Raw genomic sequence first — 23,465 nt, 5'->3', positions numbered from 1 at the left:
CATTAAATTTTGTTCTTTTTTATTCAACAACTATGCTAAAGATATCATTCAATAAATTACACACCATAATGACATGGTAAAGATACAACAGTATAACAAAATTACGTTAAAAATGTAAGAATATCAAAAATAGAAGAAGATTTCTACTGACCAAAATCTCTGTTAAAAAACTATATTTTTTTAGAATTTGAGCATCTGATCATAATTTCATACTGGCTTTCATTGTATTTTTTCAAAAGTGAACATCTATTACAATTTTTCTAAAAACTTGCTTGTCCACATATATTTTTTAAGCTAATATGATCAGTTTATTATTCACACTATCACTAGTAAATGAACTTAAAACTAAGTTATACTTTCACAAAAAAAACATTACAATTATTTTTTATAGTACACATAAGGTAAATATTTAATAAGTTAAAAACATAAAATCACATAGAACTCACAAGCTCTTTTGCAATATCAAGAAAAGTCTATTTACATAAATAATGTCAATACTGAACTTGTCAGATGGAATTACAAAAATAGATGACAATCTACTGACAGAAATTACTTTTAAAAACTTTTTTTGCAGGTTTACATCAGTCTTTGCCAAACTTATTCATTAAGTGTTTTTAATATTTGCTCTGAATTATCTTTTCAAAGAATTTTATTACATGTATTCACAAACAATTCTAGTTTGTCTATATGAATTAATTTTAATTTTAGTTACATGAACATTATGAATGTATACAGGAGAGTCACACTTTTTACAAAGAAACACATACAAACACAATATTTCAAAACATGACAGCACTAAGAAAGCACCATAATCTACTATAATGTCTAGTTTAAAGCACTATAATACATAATAGTCAAAAACACAACTACACTGAGTCAAAAACCCTTGCTGATGTGTCATTCAGGTGGAGGTTGAACTCTTGAGCAAGTTCCTCTGCGGAAAAATACATACGGCTCACATGGAGCACTGCATCACAAGTATTTGCAATTGGTCTGCGGTTAATTCCTTCGGTAGAATTAAACTCTACATTAAGTTTACGGATACACAGTGTGTCACTCGAAGTCCAGAAACGTAGAAATGCCAGGAGCTGTGGCTTTGAAAGCGAACGGATAAATCTTTCTAAGTAGGATTTGATCCTCTCTTCTAACATGGACATTGTTGCATTGTCTGAAGACTTGTAACTGATCAGGTTAATAACTTTTGCTGGTGTTGGTTTGAATTTGTCCAATAAACTTACAATAAGTGATTCGCTAACACCTTTCCACAACAGCGGATAACAGTCCAATCCCACTTTAATTCTAGCAATTGGCACAAAAGGAACAACTACCATGTTTAACTTGGCAATGTCAACAATAGATTGTCTTATAACAGATTGTTTTGGCACTTCGTAACCTCCATATGTAGATATAAAATTTACCAGCTCTTCATGAATGCCATCAAAATGCTGCGAAAGAAGGGAGTTTACTAACTGTTGGTCTGTTTCTGGAATGTAGGACATAAACGAGGACAGTATCAGATCGTCAGAACAGCACCCCGAACTTGCCAATACATAAACAACTGGTGATAGAGCTGGCGGTAAATAATTACACAAAACATAAGCATGGCTGATGATTTTGCCAACAATTACCAAAGTGTCATTAAACAAAGTCCGTGTATCAACCATCGGAAGCTTGTGTGTACGGCCAGAAAACATCTTTAGAAACATGGCTAGGAAAAAGCAGGAAAACATCTCCCTAGTCAAGCCATCAACGTCTAAAGCTGCTTCTTCCCCTTCGAATGTTACATTAAGCCTGTGGTGGATAATGTCTGGTTTGCTTCTGTAGAGGGTCAGAACATCATCAACTATGTTGTCTCTGTCTACTGTGATGTCAACTGCTGGTAATAGGCTGTCAAAGACTCTAGACTGACGTCTCTCCAGGTCTGAAATATCTGAAAAACAAAGCAATTGTTATATATGGGTTTTAATTCTAAGACAATACACAGATACTGGTCCAAACATAAAAACCTCATATATTATAACAAATATTTGTAGCTTTATGTGTATATATTATATAAAAAAAAGGTGTCATTCCAGATGCCTATTCCAGTCTTGACAAAGGTGAATGTACTTGGTTAAATTTGTATTTTCTTCCTGTACCTAATTCAGTAATTCATTGTACTTGCATAGTCGGTGTTTTCTATAGATCTAACCGTAAAGAATGATATATCGAAGAGCAAATTAAAGAAATTCAAAAAGTATTGATATAGTTATCCAGATTTTCTTATCAACCAGTAACTGGCATTATTATCTGTCTCTGCAATTTGTAAAAGTTTATCAAAACAAGAAGGAATTGAGGTCAATATTTTCACCATATCAATCAATTTCAAAGAAAATTGTTCATATAAATGCCAATTTTGGCTTCAAGCATTAAGGATGTTTGCTGCTCATGTCAGCCATTTTTTGGCAGATTCTCGAACTCCTCTACTGTTGTCCATTTCAAAGCATTAATATTTTTTGCCCCCCTGACCCCCACTTTTCTTTTCATAATTTCATAAAACACACGTAAAATTGTCATTTTAAAAGTTTTTATGAAATTCTATTTATTTCTTCCGGGTTGTTAACAGGAAAAACCTATCAATACAAAACCTATGAAAAATCAAGAGCAATCCATTTCCCACCAAATTTTCAAAAGCTTATATCTTAAAAACGGGCACATGAACATCTCAATGCATATTCCTAAATATTTACCTGTAATGTGAAGTAACTGCTTTGGTTCTGGAGATTGCTCTTCTTCAGACTCTCTTTCATCAGATGAATCCTAAAAATTAAAGACAATATTTAGAACAATTTCATTGAGAAAAATTACAACTATCAACTGATTACTGATATGGAATCAAGCATAGTAACCTATCAAATCGGTTTTATCAGTTTTGTTGTTAAAAAAAAAATCAGAAAAAAAGTCATAAACATAACTGATGACATCAACCATCAAACAATTATTTTGTGACAATTGTGTTCTGCCAAAATGAAATTTGTGAATATATTTTATAGAACTGCATCTTGAACAGGAGAAATCTATATAGTTTAATACTCTTGGATGAAAAATAAGTGCTTCAATGTATATATATCAAAACATTTATGTCACTGTCAGAAATGGCTCAAAATGGCTCGCTTTGGAGAAAATGCTTTTTTACAATTTTGAAGATATCATAATATGATGTAGGTCACCACTTTTTTTTTTATTTGTCCACATCAATGAACTGTGCTTAGCAGGCATGATACGTCAAAAAGTGAATGATGGGAAGGAAGATTGTTGTATTCTGTATGACACATAATTGTTTTTGACACTGTAAAGTGCTTGACATATTTGGCAAAATAGCATTTTTTATCGTTGACCCCAATTATCTTGAAAACTGTAAGAGATAGAAAAAGTCTGTGGCATACTACCGAAAGCTCTCGTTGAGAGGAATCCAATGAAGAAAATCCCATCAAAATCGGTTGACAAATAAAAATTTCGCAATTGATATCCCCTTAATGAGCCTACTGTGTGTTAGAATCAATTAATTTCCATATATATTAATATACCTCAAAGTCTGCTTCTTCAATGATGATGCGACAGTTCCCTGTGATGCCCAGAGCAGATAAGGTCTCTCGTCGTCTTGGGATAACTTGACCACAGTATACAAGTTTAGCCATAACCACATCTGTTACTCCCTCAATATACAAATGAAGAGTCTGAAAAAAGAAATATCAGAATTAACCATCTAAAATTTGATAAAGTTTTTCTAAATGTAATTCTTTGTTATTTTACGGCTATAAGTAATCGCTTGATCCCTTGCTCTCGAGGTGAAAGAAATCTGTTTTCTAGCTTATTCTTGTTAATCATGAATATTGATTTAACGATAAAAAAGAGTTTAGGAGGTATATTATACAAAAAACGAACTGGTCAATTTACACTCTCATAGTCCCTTGGAGAACACAATTCATTTTTTACCAGTGTTGCTTTTACATGTATGCTTTTTATCTCGTTTCATGCATTGTAAAGATATGACATCAATCATAGAAACCCTTAGGTTTATAAATAAAAAAGACAATCACACAAATTTTTCTTTGTTCATCAGAAATATTGGTATTTTTCAGAATCTTTATAATAACTTTTATCCTTGTTTTTAATATATTTAATCTTAAATTATTTGGTTGATGTCTTAGTTCTATGTTGAAATAAGACCATATAATCTTCTAAAAATATCAATGAAAATTAATCATTCAGGTAAAAATCATATGTGAAGATTTTCTTTGAGATTACAAAAAAAAAAATTCAATAGACCAATTGATACCGCAGTTTAACAATGTTCTCAATGAATCTATGTTACATGGGTGAGAATAGATTTCTTCTACAGTAAAATAATGAATATGTGTGTTTGCATAGTCAAATTACATATGTTCTTACTCTGAGATACTTTTAGGAAATTATCTTAAAAATGAATTTGTATATCTTTTAAGTACAAAAGACCAGAATTTACTTCATTAATACAGACAATATCTGGTAACTAAGAGTTATTTTATAGCTTTACCAAAATTAAAACCATACAGTTTAAATCATAAATGATCCAAAAAGTTATTCCTCAGTGTCATTAGAAAACAATTTATGTTTGGTTTTAGAAACATATTGAAAATTTACTGAAAAAGATTTGACATGAATGCTTTTGAAATATAAATCCTTGCTTTATACCTCTGATAATGTGTCCTTGGAGAATGTCTTGTTAAGCTCTTGTTGATCTGGTAGAACCAAAATTACTGATAGCATGTCTTCTGGTGCTGTGTTATGTCTGGAATTGGCTATCTCCTCTACAGCATTTGTCTGCATCTGTAACAATAATATATTCATCTTATTACTAATAACACAAAAAAGAAATTTGTATAACATATCAAATTTTTATCAGGTCTCATTATTTTAAGGTCAGACACAAATTCCACGATGCAACCAAAATGTTCTCTGCCCACAATCGAAATATGTAAGTCGTTGACCCTGCACCATCCACATACAGAAACTTGAGTAGAGCTTGAAAAAACTTGGATCACCTTATGCTATTTATGCAAATATATAATGAACAAAAAAAAAACATCTTGCAAACATTTTTCATGTGTTTATTTAATATGAAGATGTAAGAAATCAGTACAAGTGCTGTTGTTAGTTTTTTATAATTGTTATTCGCTTGATGATATTTTTTTAAAATGATTTCCGTCTTTGAATAGTTTAATGGCAAATTATTGTGGGAACCTCCTATATGATATTATGGTTCTTCCACGATTGAAGACCTTATGGTGACCTGTAGAAGATATTCATTGCTTGGCATTTAATGGAATTCAGACTATGGCAATCATTCTTCATTTCCTACTTTATGTTAACGAAATCTTACATGATTAAAAAAGTAATTTATGATTATGAACAATATTGAGGCAAATGGTTTCTCTTTTGAAACTTTATTTAGTATTGGGAAACCACATTTGAAGCAAAAAATACCAGCAAATATAATCTAAGTTTAATGTGTGGGATCTTCTGTATATTATTGGCAAAGTCTATTAAATTTTTACCGTTTTCTGCTCCTCTTTACGTTGGTCTCGTAACCTTTGGCGTTCTGTTCGTGCAAGGTTGCGACGTACCCTAGCTGTCTGGCGTGCAGCTTCCTAAAATTTATAAAAATCAATCACTAACTGCATTCTCAACTCATTTTGCATTTTGAACAAAAATATTAACTTATAGGCCATTAAAACAAAAATGTTTGTTTCTCAAGCCTTTTTATTTTTAAATTGGTGCGGGCGGGTGATTTTTATTTTTAATTTTTATTTTTTCTGAAATGGAACCGTGAGTAACACATGCTACGTCTGGACCAAAATTGTAAAGTTTCCACAAGAGATCGTTTTGAAAGTGATTCCTTCATGAAGGTGGATACTTTTCCTGTTCTGTCTACCTAAAGATATGTCTAGTTTACATGGTTTCTATGTCCAGAATCTATTAGGAACCGTTTAAATTACACGATCCGCCATTTTTTCATTATCAAAGGGAAATAACTCAAAATTTAATTTTACGGATTTTCAAACAAAACAAAGTAAAATTTACGGATTTTCAAACGAAACAAAATAAAAAAACATTTCCGAGAAGTGTGAAAAAAAGTTTGACCCACAACGATTTCAGTGACGTGGGCGGGGCTTGAGAAACAAAAAATTTTATTAGAATGGCCATATGTGTCCATTAATGCTCCAAAAATATCAGCTGTTATGTGTCCATTCATTGAACAACAATATTGCTTGTTGTAAACAACAATAAATATCCACTGTTTCGAGTGTGTGAGATCAGAAATTGTAACACTTAATTCAGCTTGTTCTGTGATAGTTATACCATGTGATGTTTTGTGTCTGTATAAGATTAACATGAGGCTTGAACTGGAGTATGTCTTATGAAATATCTTTTAACTATCATTCTGTAAGTCTTGTGATTTTGCTATTTTGAGATAACAGCATATATACTAAAGGTAGCGATTAACTTGTTTATCTGTTTTTCTGTGATGTATATGCTAAATGCCAGTGCGAAGAAATGCCTCTTTCATCATTATATAGCATTGATAGGTACATTTTTGGAAATATTCAGACAGGAGTATAATTGTACAGATTTTAGAGCTTTTCACCAAAATTGGCATTTGCCTAATGGCAATTGGTATAAGTTGTGCAGTAAACTTCAAAGTTATGAAAGTCTTACCCTGTCCTGATCAGCTGCGAGGGATACTGCAAAGTCAAACTCCTGCTCCATGATGAGTCGATGCCTTGGATTGATGTCAATCTGAAAGACACAACAGTTCAACCTAACAATTTATGTAGTGCCAAAAAAACTTTATTTTGTGTCCCAAAAGCATGATATTGTGACAAAAGTTTAAAAAAGTTTAATTTGGTATTTACATTTTTAAAAAAAATCCGTTAATTCAAAATAATGTAAAGGCAGAATACAATTTCTTGATGTCAATCTGACCAATCAATAAAACGACTAATATTAATAAAAGCTGCGCCATGAGCGCATGATACGCCCGTCGTTCGCCAATGAAGTAGTAAGGTAATAAATAACCCTTTGAATCATTTTTTTACTTCAGTTTATTTGTATTTGAATACATGGTTTATTTTATAAGTACATGAGCATGGAAATCACGAAATTTTGACGAACAAAGTCCCATAACTCTGGAACAACAATTCAGAATTCCGTCAAAAACGAAAGGGGATCAGGGTTTATCAATATTAAGATTGTGTTGAAATTTGAAAAAAATCCATCGAAGGATATTTGAGCTACAGTAGGACATTCAATGAAATCACGAAATTTTGACGAACAAAGTCCCATAACTCTGGAACGACAATTCAGAATTCCGTCAAAAACGAAAGGGGATCAGGGTTTATCAATATTAAGATTGTGTTAAAATTTAAAGAAAATCTGTCAAAGGATATTTGACGTAGCGTACGACATTAACAGACGGACGGACGGACGGACGGACAGACGGACGCGGGGTATACCATAATACGTCCCGTCATAGACGGGCGTATAAAAAATCCATCGGGGGATATTTGAGCTACGGTAGGATACATGAACAACAATAACATTTAAGGTCACAGTGACCTTGACCTTAGAATGAATGACCTTGAAATGACCAGTGGTCATCTAAGTGTGCTTGCAAACCTTCATGTCAAGTTTGAAGACTCTATGTCCAAGCATACCAAAGTTATAACAATTTTAACATTTTAACATTTAAGGTCACAGTGACCTTGTGTGACCTTGACCTTAGAATGAATGACCTTGAAATGACCAGTGGTCATCTAAGTGTGCTTGCAAACCTTCATGTCAAGTTTGAAGACTCTATGTCCAAGCATACCAAAGTTATAACAATTTTAACATTTTAACATTTAAGGTCACAGTGACCTTGACCTTCAAATGAATGACATTGAAATGACCAGTGGTCATCTTCTAGTACTGGCCAATCTTTATTTCAAGTTTGAAGACTCTAGGTACAAGCATACCAAAGTTATAACATGAAATAAGAACTTTAAAATTTTTACATTCAAGGTCACAGTGACCTTGACCTTCAAATGAATGACCTTGAAATGTCCAGGGGTTACTTACTAGTTCTGGCCAACCTTCATGTCAAGTTTCAAGACTCTAGGTCCAAGCATACCAAAGTTATAACAACTTTAACATTTTTACATTCAAGGTCACAGTGACCTTGACCTTCAAATGAAATTTTGACGAACAAAGTCCCATAACTCTGGAACGACAATTCAGAATTCCGTCAAAAACGAAAGGGGATCAGGGTTTATCAATATTAAGATTGTGTTAAAATTTAAAGAAAATCTGTCAAAGGATATTTGACGTAGCGTACGACATTAACAGACGGACGGACGGACGGACAGACGGACGCGGGGTATACCATAATACGTCCCGTCATAGACGGGCGTATAAAAAATCCATCGGGGGATATTTGAGCTACGGTAGGATACATGAACAACAATAACATTTAAGGTCACAGTGACCTTGACCTTAGAATGAATGACCTTGAAATGACCAGTGGTCATCTAAGTGTGCTTGCAAACCTTCATGTCAAGTTTGAAGACTCTATGTCCAAGCATACCAAAGTTATAACAATTTTAACATTTTAACATTTAAGGTCACAGTGACCTTGTGTGACCTTGACCTTAGAATGAATGACCTTGAAATGACCAGTGGTCATCTAAGTGTGCTTGCAAACCTTCATGTCAAGTTTGAAGACTCTATGTCCAAGCATACCAAAGTTATAACAATTTTAACATTTTAACATTTAAGGTCACAGTGACCTTGACCTTCAAATGAATGACATTGAAATGACCAGTGGTCATCTTCTAGTACTGGCCAATCTTTATTTCAAGTTTGAAGACTCTAGGTACAAGCATACCAAAGTTATAACATGAAATAAGAACTTTAAAATTTTTACATTCAAGGTCACAGTGACCTTGACCTTCAAATGAATGACCTTGAAATGTCCAGGGGTTACTTACTAGTTCTGGCCAACCTTCATGTCAAGTTTCAAGACTCTAGGTCCAAGCATACCAAAGTTATAACAACTTTAACATTTTTACATTCAAGGTCACAGTGACCTTGACCTTCAAATGAATGACCTTAAAATGTCCAGTGGTTACTTACTAGTTCTGGCCAACCTTCATGTCAAGTTTCAAGACTCTAGGTCCAAGCATACCAAAGTTATAACAACTTTAACATTTTTATATAGCTACAGTAGGACATTCAATGAAATCACGAAATTTTGACGAACAAAGTCCCATAACTCTGGAACGACAATTCAGAATTCCGTCAAAAACGAAAGGGGATCAGGGTTTATCAATATTAAGATTGTGTTGAAATTTGAAAAAAATCCATCGAAGGATATTTGACGTAGCGTACGACATTAACAGACATACGGACGGACAGACGGACGGACGGACAGACGGACGCGGGGTATACCATAATACGTCCCGTCATAGACGGGCGTATAAAAATGAATATGGAGAAGATTTTTAACTATACATTCCATTTTTTTAACAGATAAATTGAACTGTAAAAATATTACCAGTTTTATGAGTAAATAAAAACTTTATACATATAAAAATTTAGCTCATATAAATGACAAATTTATTCATTCAATGTCTGTATACTACCTAACGTGTATTTTGAGCTCCAGTAGGGCAAAATGCGCCCGAGTTTCTTAATAAAAGTTCTGAAAGTGACCAACTATCATCCTTGTATGATTTGTAGTAATTTTGATATTGCCCTTTACAGAAACTTCGCTAATAATGTTCATGCAGAAAATGTAGGTCAATGTGACATTATTCTGGTATGGTAAAATGTATTAACTGTCAAATCATCATATTGAGATAATAATCATTGAAAAGTACTGCATAGGTAAAACAGGAACCAAACACTTTCCTATCCCCCACTCTATTAGGCTTGGAAATGACATGGTATAAAGCATTTTTTCAGATCTAGGAAATCAGTGCTTTTGGAATACTTACAACTGGAGTGCCCGTTGGGATCCATGCAGCTGGTTGTGGAGTTGTTGTAGTCTGTGGGAGTGTAGAACTCTGTGGAGTTGATGTAGGGTGTGTTACTGGCTGAGGATGAGAAACTATCTGTTGTTGCACAGGTGTTGCATGTGAAGTTGTCATGGTTGGTTGTACTGTTGGTGCAGGTGTTGTCACAACTGGTTGTATAGCAGCTGGTGCAGGTCTCAACACAACTGGTCTTATAACAGCTGGTGTTGGAATGACATGGGACACTGGATGGGTTGTTGAATTTTCAGCTGGCAGAGCGACTAGTTGCTATAAGAGAGATGATATTTGTATTAGACTTGATCAAGCAATGAAAAAAATTCTAAGAGTAACAGCATTTTATTTTGAAGAATGTGGGTCTTAAATAGGTGTCTGACTGTTGTAAATTCAGTTTTATCTAGCATAGCAAAGCTGCACCACAGTAATTATGATTCTGTTTTGTAAAACATACTTTAAAATGAAATACAATCCTTCAAGTTGCAGACCCAGCTTCATTCATCCTGGGTAAATCATGGGATTGATGGCCTACGTCAACAAATACAGAACATTGATTTAATTTTATATGTATTCATTCTATTTCTAAAATCTTAATACAGTGTTGATAGTACATATAAAAATGGAGATTAGTCCATAGGTTGAGACTCCACTATTTACTGTTAAATGGTGTAAATTTTTATTTTTACTTTGTATCCTCCTTATTATGCAACCATAGAATCCCAAGTGACACTAAGGGTATTTATGAGTGAAAAAAGGGTACTTGGAAGTTCTGTGAAGCTATATGCCTTTATTAGTCATATATGTGAAATAAAAGCTTTAGTGTCATAGACCGCAAATATATTGTGCTCTAAAAAAATGGGCTTTACATATTGTTGACCCATTCGAAATTTAATTCTGTCTGTAAATTCAACAAACATGTAAAAAGGAGATGGCGCATGATTGTTAATGAGACAACTATCCACTAATTCACAACCAATGAACAATTAAAAGTTCTAAACTTGAGTTTCTGTGACACAAACCCATGACAGTATTATAAAACCATGCCAAAATTAATATCATTTCTAAGCATATTTCTAAGCATATTATATATATATATATATATATATATACCTCATTATCTGTATTCTCTTGCGGGTGATCCTGAAAAATTAAAAAACAAATTAATATGATACTCAAGCATTTGTAACTTAACTAGATGTGGATTCCTTATTGCAAGATACATACATGTGTTGTTTGCTTCTGACTTAATGAACAAGATGAATTTCATAAGCGCAAACATGTCCAAGGGGCATGGATACCATTGCCAAACAGATGTAGATGTACATGAATGATAGACTTGTATAGAGGCAAAAAAAATTATCAAAAATTGAAAGGGATTTCAATAATGATAAACTCTCAAATGTATTAACATATGAAAACTTAAACAAAAAAGAAATGTGGTTACTTAAATAAGCGCACTAGCAAATAAATATGATTATTTCAACACGACTCCATAAAAAATCACATCTTTCTAACATGAACAGTTGCAGAAGATATTGTATCATCACAAGACAAATCGTTATATCATAAAGAAGGGATTTTCCAGAAAGTTCTCAGTTACATGACATAATTAAGCTGTGTTCGCTTTTTAGGCAATGCCTATTTTCATATTATGGTATATCTCTATTCTCAGTGTTTCATCTTAAAAGTTATGTTACAGTAATGTTTGATATTTGATGTGCCCGATGAGACAGAAATAGAGAAATAAAAAAAAAAGAATTAAAACAAATATTAAAACAAGACATGCTCTATGAGACTTTCATGAGTGAGATGTTTACATTTGTAATGAATGGAAAATAAAAATTAAAACAAATAAGTTATTTGAACATCAATAACCAAACAGCACAATGAAGGTTTTATTTTGAATGTGTGTTTTGGCTATAAAAACAGACTGGCAATGCCATTAATATATAATTCATGTATACAATTTTAGCTAAAATTTCATTTTAAACGTCATATACCTGTATCTTGATAACAACTGTTCCCTGGTACTTTAGTCTTAAAATATGTAGGGCTAAATGGGGCAGCTACAAGGTTACGACTCTGGGTGTTGGTGAACAGGCTGAAGTCTTTTCCAGTAAGTCTGGCATAAAGAGAACGGATGTTCTCTTTGAAGTCTGCTTCTGCTAGGTCTACTGAAAACGGATGTGCTTTTCCTTTGCCATCGTGGTAGTATGCAGGCGGAAAACCTTAAGAAAAACAAACTAAGAAATGAAACATAAATTTAAAAAATATGTTTATAACAATGAAAATGATTTTTCAATCTGCTGCAAATGTAGAATTTTGATAAGACAAGGCATATAACATCCTACATTTTATGGAAACTTTACATATAAAGCATATAAATGTAACACGATACCATTGAGTCCCACTTTTGCAAAACAAACTTATCTACAAAGAGTATCTGTCGTAATCCTATGACATAAGGGCACCTAAACTTGTGAAACCAGATGAAATCAGGCCAATTAGAGTTTCTTCAAAGCAGGTTAAGTTATTAATAAGCAATGTTATTGGAGGGTTGAACCATTCTGCCCCACTGAAATCTCTTGACACCAGTCCTGATTTATTTTGTTGGTTTACAATATATGCATTAGACCTCAAAATTTGTAAACCTTTTTCTTCTCATGGATAGGGTGTGGTCTCTCTGACGTTTGCTCCATATCTTTTCTTTTGCATATATGTGTATTTTTTTTTTATTCATTTTAAAAACAAAATCTTTACCATAGCCAATTGCTTGGAGAACTTTGGCAGCTCACAACCATCTGGCAAAAGGTAAAACTTCAACCTGTTAAAAAAAAAGAATTGGGTCAAATAGATAGCAGTTCCTCTACACATGCAAAACAAATTAAGAGGTCTGCCGAAGGCCTTCTACGAGGGAGAATTCAACTCTCCTTAAGCTCTTAATGACCCAAAACATATACAATGAGTATACTCATAAAACTCTTTCCACCTGAATAAAATGAGAATTGTATAACACAAACAGAGAGAAAACGGACGGACGGACAAGGGTAAAACTTGATGCCCCCGTCGCCTAAAGGCGGGGGCATAAAAATATCAAATAAAACTATACAAATAAATGACGACAGACATAGAGGTGCCAGTCGATAGTAATCCCCATATATAGGTTATGTTTCCCTGCGAGTACAAACTTGTAACTTTTCATAATATTTATTTAATAATAATAATTCATATATATAAGCGTTTTCAATTATGTCATTTTTATCAAAATGTTCATTGTCATAGTTTTTTTTTATAATAAAAAGTAGCGTAATTAGATTGGTTACTCCCTTACTAACTAAAATTATATAAATTTTTCAAAAAACTTTAGAACTAAGTTACTTCCAGGGAAATACTATACCTGACTACTTTTGGTTTGGGTCCAGGTTTCTGTTTTTGAAGTCTTGATCTTCTGGCAGGCCGGGTGAAGTAGCGTAATGTACCAACATCTGCAATGGCAGCAGTGAGAATATCTTCAAAGCTTGGTGCTGGTGGCTGGAAGTCATCATCGTGGTCGTGTTCTGAAAAACATTAAAAACAGTAAGCAAAATTCTATATTTCCGATTTTAATACTTTTGAGGGTTTAATTTATTACAATCCTTAAAGACATAATATTTTGTGCATCAACACGCGATATATCAAACACAATACGTCCTAAGATTTAATACTGTGTTGTCACTAATCGTGAGGAAAAAACAAGATGGCTCCAATGCCAAATTAATATCTGTGTAAGGTGGCGATAAGTGTATCAATATCCGTAGCCACAAAAACCAGTTTTAAAGTCTTGACTACAATGTCGAACCTGTACCCTTTATGGATAAGTTTATTTTTGTCACATTTGGGGCTGTTTTATAGACTTTTTGTAGAGGCATTTGAATTGATGCTTGGTGCGGTTATTTTTTTTATATTTTGAAAGTTAAATTTGACAAGAAAATGTTGGGGGAACAAATGTAACAGAAGCTGCCTAAAGGAATCAAAAAACTTTGTGAAAATGGGAGCTGGAGAATCCAAGGAACTACAAATCAATTTGGTTTGGTCTTATGTCAAGGGAAACAATAAGCTTCTTAAAAATTTGATAAAATACTGAAAGCATTTTTCAGCAAAGAGGATGAAAATATCCCTTTTTCATAAATTGGAATGTCAACATTCAATTTCAATATTAAAAAGTTTATGTCCCTGAAAAAAACATTCCTGTAATTTCATGAAAATTGCTGAATTTTTCAATTAGAGTATAACTTTGCAACGGATGGATGGACATTTAAAGACTGTCGTATAAAAAAGGCACTTGTAATTCAAAGGACATGCAAATGACGTAACAACTACATGCATTGGAATTACCGAATAACAGTATAATGCTAGAAAAATTATAATTCCTGAAATAGCATACCAGAAGGCTTTTAGTTTATGTCAACGAAGCATTTTGGAGAGTGCAGCACAGTTCTGTAAAAAAAATTCACCAGCTCCTGTTTTACCAGGTTACAAAGCTGGTGGCTTGCCTTATACTAGTGCTTATGCTAAACAATTCTTAGCCAAATTATCAAATTCAGATTTTGCCAGTATGAAATACTGTACTTTATCAATCATAATTACATGCATATCTGCATCAAAATGTACAAAAATGATCATTGTCAAATATAAAATAATAAATCCTATGCATAGATATATGTGCAATCAAGAGGTCCCTGACCTCAGTTCTATAGACTGTTAATGAAGGAGCCAAGTAATTTCAGGCCAAAGAAAAAAAATTGTGTGTTTCGGGTAACGCCTTGAAAAAAATTAGGTAGGGTAGGTAGGTAATTTTTTTTATTTTTAATTTTTTTTTTTACATAGACATAATGAGCAGAGATGTTGAATTTAACAGTGCTTGTCCAAAAAAGCCAATAAAAAAGTTAGGTGGGGCTGGAAAAGCTAGGTAGGGTCGGGTTACCCTTAACACAGCTAATTTTTTTTTAGGCCTAGTTGCAGATTTGTGTTAAGATTCAGTATTAGTTAAAAAAAAAGGATTCAGTATCATTTCTAATATTTGAAAATCCTCTTTATTATCATGTTTTCTGTAAAATAGTAATTGATAAATGTTTTCTTCAGTGTCATTATTTTTGCAATATAAAATGAAATGGTTTTCATCATCACTGATTCAACAAGATTATTTTTTACATTTAGTACAGTATCTAAAGCTTTGCAGTATTTTTCTATATCTTTACTAATTATTGTCAAAAAAGACACATATATATGGCCAGTCTTAAAAATATCCTTGTTTGTCCTTCCCCTACTCACCAGGTTTTAGTTGTGTAGGTAGGTAGGTTTATTATTATATTTTTTTTAAAGTCTCAATTTTTAATTTTAATTTGAAAGAAAACTGTATAAAACATGAAAAAAATCAAAGAAATAAAATTTGTGTAAGAACTTTGCAATAAAATTTTATGAGTAGGGGGGCAATTTTGGTGGGTAGGTCGGAGGAGGGCAAACAAACTAAATTTTATTTTAGGCCTATACCAAAATTATTTTTCATGGAGGGGCAAATTCAAAGCAAAATGCATAAATCAACACAGGTATATTTTCTCTTGTATAAACTTAGTTGTTTTTAAAATAGGAATATTCACTGAAAACGTTGAGAGAATATGCAAGGCAGAAATTTTACATGAACATCTAACTATTCCCTCACCCCCCCCCCCTTCCCCAGTTTTTTCTTTAATAGATAAAAGTGCAAAGTAACATCCATACAGGTCAAGGAAGTACAAAAATACATACAGCTTGTACAGCATAAAAGACATATTTTACAATATTGTGATATTTGTAAAATTTTGGACTTGCATGGACCTATCACAGTTCTAACATAAATTGCTATAAAAATCAAATAAAACATTGCTGTCAAAAGTTGAGATCCTGAAGATAAAATACATTTGAGTTGTAGAAACCTTTAAATTGACTCAAGTAAGGATGCAATATTGTCGTTTCCAAAAAATGATTTAGTCCTTAATTCAAGTTTTGTTTGCTATCAAGTATTAACTTGATTTTAACATCAATTTATCAAAATGTGCAAAATTTCCTGAATTGGTCCCCCCCCCCCTGGAATATTCTTATACCTTCCAATGTGTGATCATTTATATGAAATTAAGCTATTTCCCGGGTCTTAAACTTCTCAAAAATGTTCTCCTACCTTTACTCCTGACTTAAGTTTTATGGAACTATCATTGATCATGTTTATTCTTCACTAATTCATTTATAAATTGAGTCTGATACCATATGATGGTAGTCGAGGGTGTTAAAACACTGTCTTTGCATAAATGTTTTTATTTTTTTTAATACGAATATGAATTTTCTATTTAAATTTATTTTATTTCATTAAAGGGATTGTCAGAAACTTCAAAGTCATTAATATTTGAATAAGTTTCTTCAACATTGTTGGCAACTATTAAAGGTCATGAAACTCACTGTATAAAAGCAATTTTGATCAAGATTCTATTTTCATTCAAAGGATTCCTTTAGGATTCCATTACAAAAAAAAAAAAAAACATGTGACTATGATTATCAAAAGCTCTCATGCAGGAAAATTACAAGCAGTGTTAACCCATAACCATATTACAGCATCTTTTAGCTGTTTTTTTCACACAAGGACTTGTTGGATGACTTGTGGAGACCACTATTTTTTGAAATTCCCTGTTTTTCTCTTGGATGGAGTGTGGTCTCTATGTAACTGATCCCATATAATATCTTTCCACTTGCATACTAACATAATATATATCTGTTTAATCATTTTATCGAAGCGTTATGGCTTAAGTGATGTTATTGACTAAATTTTGACAAAACTAAAACACCCAAAAAATAAAATTGCTACTTACCAACTGACATCTTGAATTCAGGATAATTATGATCAAGCAATTGAGTGGTGGTTTATTTATAAGAAAAAGATGAAGCCATACTATGACTTAGCTTGTGGAATGTCATATGGCCTTCTTTTTAAGAAAACAACCCATGTGTAATCAAGGGGTACCCTTCAATTAAGTAGACAATTACCAATACTGTTAAAACAACAACAAAATGTTGGTTGTTTTTAAAAAGGGAACTGAAATAACAAATACAGGATATGAAAGACAATTAACGAGCAATCACTGATCCTCATGACATTTTTAATACTGTATTATGGATTCGTTTGTTACCATTGCAATATTTACACACTCATAAAAAAATATAAATTGTTAACTGCTGCACTAAAACAACAATTAAATTCTTAATTAGGTTTATTTTGAATCTCATCAAACAATATAGGATAATATTTCGGAAGAACAATGACATTTAACAAATGCATACATTAGTTCTTTTAATTAATATCTAAACTGGGAATATATACTGAATATATGTCTCTGTCTAAACTATTTATTTCTAAAGGGGAAAAATCAGAACACTTAAGTTAGATATGTTTCTAAATAATATGTTAACAGTACATTTTTTTCTTTTTTTACATTTAAAATTATTTTAAAAGACAATAGTGCACTCAGACTTAAAATATCACCTGGGTAATTTCTGATATGTGTACTTTTTGGGATTGTTTACTTATAAGTTCACTGCCAATACTGAGATACTGGAGACTGTTTTTTTTCCATTTAAATACTAAAATCAAAGCCAAAATTTACATGTATAGAATATAATTAAGTTGGATTCGGTGACACGATATAATCTTTAATTTCTACCTGGGACATATAATATAGTCCCAGTTTCTACATACAAGCTGGTATGACTACTCGTATACAAGACAAGTTATTACTACAGGTAAATGCGATATGACCCGGAAATATATAGACGGGCGGATCGTTTTTGATGTTTATTGGGTTTATGGACGTTTCGTGCCACTGCCAGTTCGTGCCACTGATATTTGTGTGGAAAAGGGGTAGACGTTTCGTCCCACTGATACTATATAGGCAGATAGGTGTGAATAATGCCGTATAGGTGTGAATGATATTGGGGTGTAAATTTATGTAGAAAATTACAACAATGTTAACAATTATAATTATAAATAACAAAAATAAAATGATTTATTGTTAGTATACAAATATGTGTACATAGTTCGTTATGTTCAATAAATATAAAACATAAAGTGTTGTTATTTTGTATGCATCATGTGTACCGGGTATGTGTATGTAAAAATAAAATACAAAATATTTGTGCATAGTTCATTATGTTTAAAAAATATAAAACATGAAGTGCTGTTATTTTTTATGCTTCATGTGTATGCACTATATACATAAATAATAATATAACACAAATGAACAATAATACATTTTATTCAATAAAGACCTAATAAAATGAAGTTGGTCTTTTACTTGTAGGAAAAGCTTATGCTTTACTATCGACTCACAAACTATCAATTAGCGGTAAGTGCCTTTAAGTTATTAGCAAACAATGAATTACCGACTCGGACCAATTAGTAAACAACTCACCGCTTTAATGATGATTCAAACTGTGTAATGAATATAATGTTAATTTATTGAAAATGTTTTAATATATTTATGTAATCAATCTAGATATTGTTAAAATGTATGTATGCATTCCCTTTTGATATTGTTAATGTATAATATAAAAGAGTATAGTAAATCTTGTTTCGTTTCTTGTAATAATATACCGGTAATGTAAATTTATTGAAAATGTTTGAATATATTTATGTTATCAATCTAGATATTGTTAATGTATTATAAGAAGCATGTAAATTGACTCTTAAACATTTTTGTTCATGTAATTAAAAATAAATCTTGAAATCGCAGAATACTTTTAAACTGAATAAATAATCTTGAAATAAAACAATGTTGATTTAACATTGAACAGATGTTACAATCAAAGGTGCGAAAGTTACCCGTTATGATTCACACCTATACGGTATTATTCACACCTATCCGCTTATATATCAGTGGGACGAAACGTCCAATGCCCTCCTACACAAATATCAGTGGCACGAACTGGTAGTGGCACGAAACGTCCAGCACCCGTTTATTGCATAGTTACTGACTGTCAGCAAAATTTGATGATGAAAGGGTGTTTTGAATGTTATTCCAGACTAAAACAAATTTTAGCTGACTTAAGATTCTAATCCAAATTTATAATATCTGTATTTTTTGCTCGTACCACATGGCAATCTTTTTCTTCCGACCTCGGGCATGAATTTATTAACAAACCTGACAACCAATCAAAACGCTTGTTTCATATGCTTATTTTCGGACGCGAGTTTTGACTTAACGATAATTAATAATTCAACTTAAGTAAAAATTTTATTACTTAAGTAATAATTAAATACAATTAACGATGCGAAAGCACTTAAATTAATTTTAAGCAGCGTTAAATGCAATTTAAGTAACTTAACGGTAGTAAAAATCAATTTTTGTTGTTCGGGCGCACTTAACGAGTTAAACTAAGTTTTTCTCTGCTTAATTCATTTTTCTCACATAAATAGAAAATAACTCTTCTTAACTACTTAATGCATTTAGTAGCGTTAATTCGAATTAAGTTACTTAAATTGAGTTTAAGTAGTGAAAAACTAAGTTTAAGTTACTTAAACTTAGTTTTTCTCATTTTTGTGGTTCAGGCGTGCCATACCTTAAACCAAGCAAATTTTCTTTTTATTGATTTTCTTAGATTTTTGGTGCCTTTTGATGCGAAAGGTCATGCACTGATTTTCTTGATATCACCAAGTCATAGCATCACTGTGCAGTGTTTATAAAGAATATGGTTTCCTGATAACTACTGGATATTTAGTTATATTTTAGCATTTTTTTCATAAAATGGTATGACCGTACATTTATCATGTCTATTTTCGATTATGACGGTGTATTTTTTAATCGTAAATTTCGAGCATTATTTATTTATTATTAAATGATCATTATTTCTATTTATTTTATTTATCTCTACCCAAACTAAGAAGACCTGTCATCCATAAAAAATGTGAATATATTTGACTTGCATATTTTTATTTATTTTATTTATCTCTACCCAAACTAAGAAGACCTGTCATCCATAAAAAATGTGAATATATTTGACTTGCATCAGATGAAAATTATGTTTTATGTCTATGTCAAAACACCAGTGACCACAATATAACAATTTTTTTATTATAATCTGAAAATTCTACTTGAATCCATAGTAATTGTTGAGATTATTATAGATTTTCAAAATAAATAGTCACAAGTAATCTCACTTACATGGAAGAAGTGTTGAAGAGCAGGAAGCCAGATCAGAGGAGGAGGATGGACTTTGTGCAACAATTGCCTGAACTTCAACCACTTTTGGCTTTGTTGGAAGTGCTGAAACAGAAGAATACATTTTGCATGTTCAGCTAGGCCACGACTTTTATATTTGTTGGTTTACAAAACCGCCGACCCTAATTTTTGGAAAATGGGAAAAAAAATAAAATCGGAAAATCGTCTTTTTTTTATATATTTTATTCCCGACCGCACTGAAAAACGAGCGAAACGAGAAAAAAAACCGATCCGGTTTGAGTACGGTTGCGAATAAAATCAAGTAAGTACAATCAACGATTGGTTCACATATATTACAGAGATCGGGATATTTTTCAATGTGACACAGTATGTACCAGTCCTTTTATGGGCACTTCTCAAAATTTATTTAATTACAGACAATAGGAAAATCAGCGTCAGTAAAATGTCGACCGCATCAAAATTTATTTCCGAGTCTGTGACGCAACTATATTGTTTAACATGTTTATTATATTAAACATACCCGATATTATAGTAGATAAAAAGTATTACCTTGCAATTTGATAATTAATATAAATAATCCAATAAAACACTGCCATTATTTACGATATATGTGTTTAGGAATTTTGTAAACACGTCCGCCATAGTTTATAGGAACTGTACAGAAAGTTTGGAAATCGGAACAAATCGGTATATCTCGGAAAATCATTGATAAATGTATTTGTCGTTTTAATGCTTAGGGCCGAGTAATTTCGGCAAATCGGAACTCAACTTGCGTATTAAAAATACTAGCTCAATTAACCGTTAAACTCCGCCTCCGTTCTCTGCAAAAGATTCGAAGGCGGAGCTATGCACGTGCTATTATTAAATTGGAGGATTGCAATTGAGAAACAAACGCACGATTGGTTCGGCATGTTGATTGCTAGACAAAGGAAGCCAATTTTGTCGGCGCGAAATTTGTCGCTTTATTGCTTCAGACAGCAAGCGGCTTTCCTTTGATGACGTCAAACTGTCAATTCACACAGACTGCACATTTTCGGAAGACTTTAACTGGCTCCTTGTTTACAATTCCAGTAAAAACACTTGCTAACATTAAACTTTGGATTAAATTATCAAAATAAAGCAAAAGCCAAGTTGACAAATATGATTGTATTAATTCGCGTCAGTTTAATAAAGACGTGTTGCGTTGTAAATCAACGAGTTTTCATGACAACAACAACTTAAACAAACATTACCGCGACGACGCGGGGATCGATCTACCTCGATTTTTTTCATGGACGATGTCATAAGTCCAATAGGAGCAAACACATACTTTGTGTATGAGTAGTTTATCTTATATAAGATTTATGCAACGGGCATCGCATTGCGTAATGGTGCGCATCGAATTACGGAAATGAAGCGCAGTTTTTCGTTTTAATGGGAGAAGAACGCATGTCATTTAATGGAGTGTTTAAAATTGCCTGATGTTACAAAAGGTGCTTTTAGGTGACTCATTTCATTTGAAGATATAGATGTGTTTCATTGCATAATTAGATTTTTCGTCTCTGTGTTAAGGTTATAAAAGATATGATGTCTTTGTTCTGATGTTATTAGTATTAACTTATTTTTCCAATGTTTTTTTTTTTTTTTTTTTTCGACCGCCCGATGGACCATTTTCAAAATTATTTTTGTAAACCAATAAAAAAAAAAGTCGTGGCCCTAATTACATAGAAACAGAAAATATTTTTGTAGAAAACTAAACAACAAACATTCAGAAACAAGACTAATGCCAAGCAATAAAAGTCCCCTTCCGGTTGCTATTTTAGTCTATTTGTTGCCATAGCAACCAGAATTCTTGACGTAGAAACAAAATGAAATGACGTGCATAATCTCCATATTGCCATCTGTCTACATGTATGTTTCAAGTTTCATGAAAAAACATGAAGAACTTTTAAAGTTATCGCAGGATCCAGAAAAGTGTGACTCAGACTGACAGACAGAGCGCAAACCATATGCCCCCTCCGGTGAAACTGTGTGGTAATCAATTAATTTTTACTGTTTTGACATTTCGGAATGGTCCTAATTGATACAGTTTAAAACTGTGAAATAAATAATGTTAAGGTAGTTATATCAAAAGTCTTGTAATTATGATAATGTCTTGCAAAACCTTTAAATTCAGATAACCTTTATCAAATTAACTTACCATGTATGTACTGCAGGATACAGTTTTCCACATCCTCTGGGGATTCCTCTAGGAAGCAGTTCCTTATAAATATGCCGAAGGATTTTTCTGCTTTGTCAATGTTTTTTTGGTCATCTTCTGAAACAGTGAGTGAAAAAGTGTCAAGTATGTTCACATTGAGTACTTGTCTGATCATTTATAGCAGGTTATCCCTTTAAAAAATTGAAGATGACATAAACTTGAATGGGGAAATTTAGGGTCGTTATCATGTAAGTGGGGAATTTATTCTGAGGTATGACATCTGATCTAGTCCAAAAATTAGACTCCGCGCTTGTGTTATTTTCTGATTTGGCAAGTGGTGAGTGAAAATCTTTCTGTTAAAAAACATGTAACATGAATCATCGAAAAATCAAGTCGATTGAATTTATTTTATGTTACCAATAACTCAATTTACTGTAAAAGCAAGTATCATTGCTTTTGTCATTGGCTGAGTTGGGGTCGTTGTGACTTGTGTACGGTACGTTTTATTTTGGGGAGGTTTTGGCTCTTTTTAGGCTTATTTGTAAAACGTTGCCAAGAATTTAGAGATACTTTTTATATGGGCTAAATTCTTTGCTCCAAATATTACCCATATAAAAAGTAGCTTAATATTTGAGAGCGTCATATCGCAGTGGTGTAGTGGATGAGGTGTCCGCCTAGCGATCGGGAGTTCGTGGGTTCGCATCCTACTCGGGGAGCGTTCTCATTATCTCCTCCATAGACACCAAGTACTGGTTCTTCCCAGGAAACGGACCCGATAATGTCCATGTCTACCTATAATGCTCGAAAGGGCGCTTGGCAGTATAAATAGATAGATAAATAGTCAACAAGTTGCACTAGGCTTGCTTCTGTCACTGTTGCATTTTAAAAAGATATTTCGTCATGAAATAGAGCGAAATCTACCTCAATAACTTAGCAGATGAAGGTTTGAAAATATTTTTA

At 32.5% G+C, this 23,465-nt stretch overlaps 1 protein-coding gene across 3 annotated transcripts; it reads right to left on the bottom strand.

Annotated features, from left to right (window-relative positions):
• Positions 1–2: 2 nt before the first annotated feature.
• Positions 3–22,562, bottom strand: LOC127861074 (uncharacterized). 3 transcript variants are annotated; one of them, XM_052399443.1, is made up of 13 exons: positions 22,506–22,562; positions 20,309–20,410; positions 13,486–13,645; positions 12,849–12,912; positions 12,089–12,316; positions 11,199–11,228; positions 10,056–10,361; positions 6,739–6,819; positions 5,577–5,669; positions 4,714–4,848; positions 3,567–3,716; positions 2,730–2,799; positions 3–1,930 (listed from the first exon to the last, which is right to left on the bottom strand). In XM_052399443.1, the coding sequence occupies exons 7-13, from the start codon at positions 10,206–10,208 to the stop codon at positions 867–869; spliced, it is 1,746 nt and encodes a 581-aa protein (XP_052255403.1). In that variant the 5' UTR covers positions 10,209–10,361; positions 11,199–11,228; positions 12,089–12,316; positions 12,849–12,912; positions 13,486–13,645; positions 20,309–20,410; positions 22,506–22,562; the 3' UTR covers positions 3–866. The 3 variants fall into 3 exon arrangements, with proteins under 3 accessions (XP_052255403.1, XP_052255402.1, XP_052255404.1); XM_052399442.1 differs by lacking the exons at positions 20,309–20,410; positions 22,506–22,562 and adding an exon at positions 19,239–19,440; XM_052399444.1 differs by lacking the exons at positions 20,309–20,410; positions 22,506–22,562 and adding an exon at positions 14,512–14,867.
• Positions 22,563–23,465: the final 903 nt, after the last annotated feature.

The sequence above is a fragment of the Dreissena polymorpha genome, chromosome 15 (assembly GCF_020536995.1).
Source record: "Dreissena polymorpha isolate Duluth1 chromosome 15, UMN_Dpol_1.0, whole genome shotgun sequence".
NCBI lineage: Eukaryota > Metazoa > Mollusca > Bivalvia > Myida > Dreissenidae > Dreissena > Dreissena polymorpha.
The sequence above is the reverse complement of the archived record's forward strand: the minus strand, read 5'-3'. Positions and strand labels throughout refer to the sequence as shown.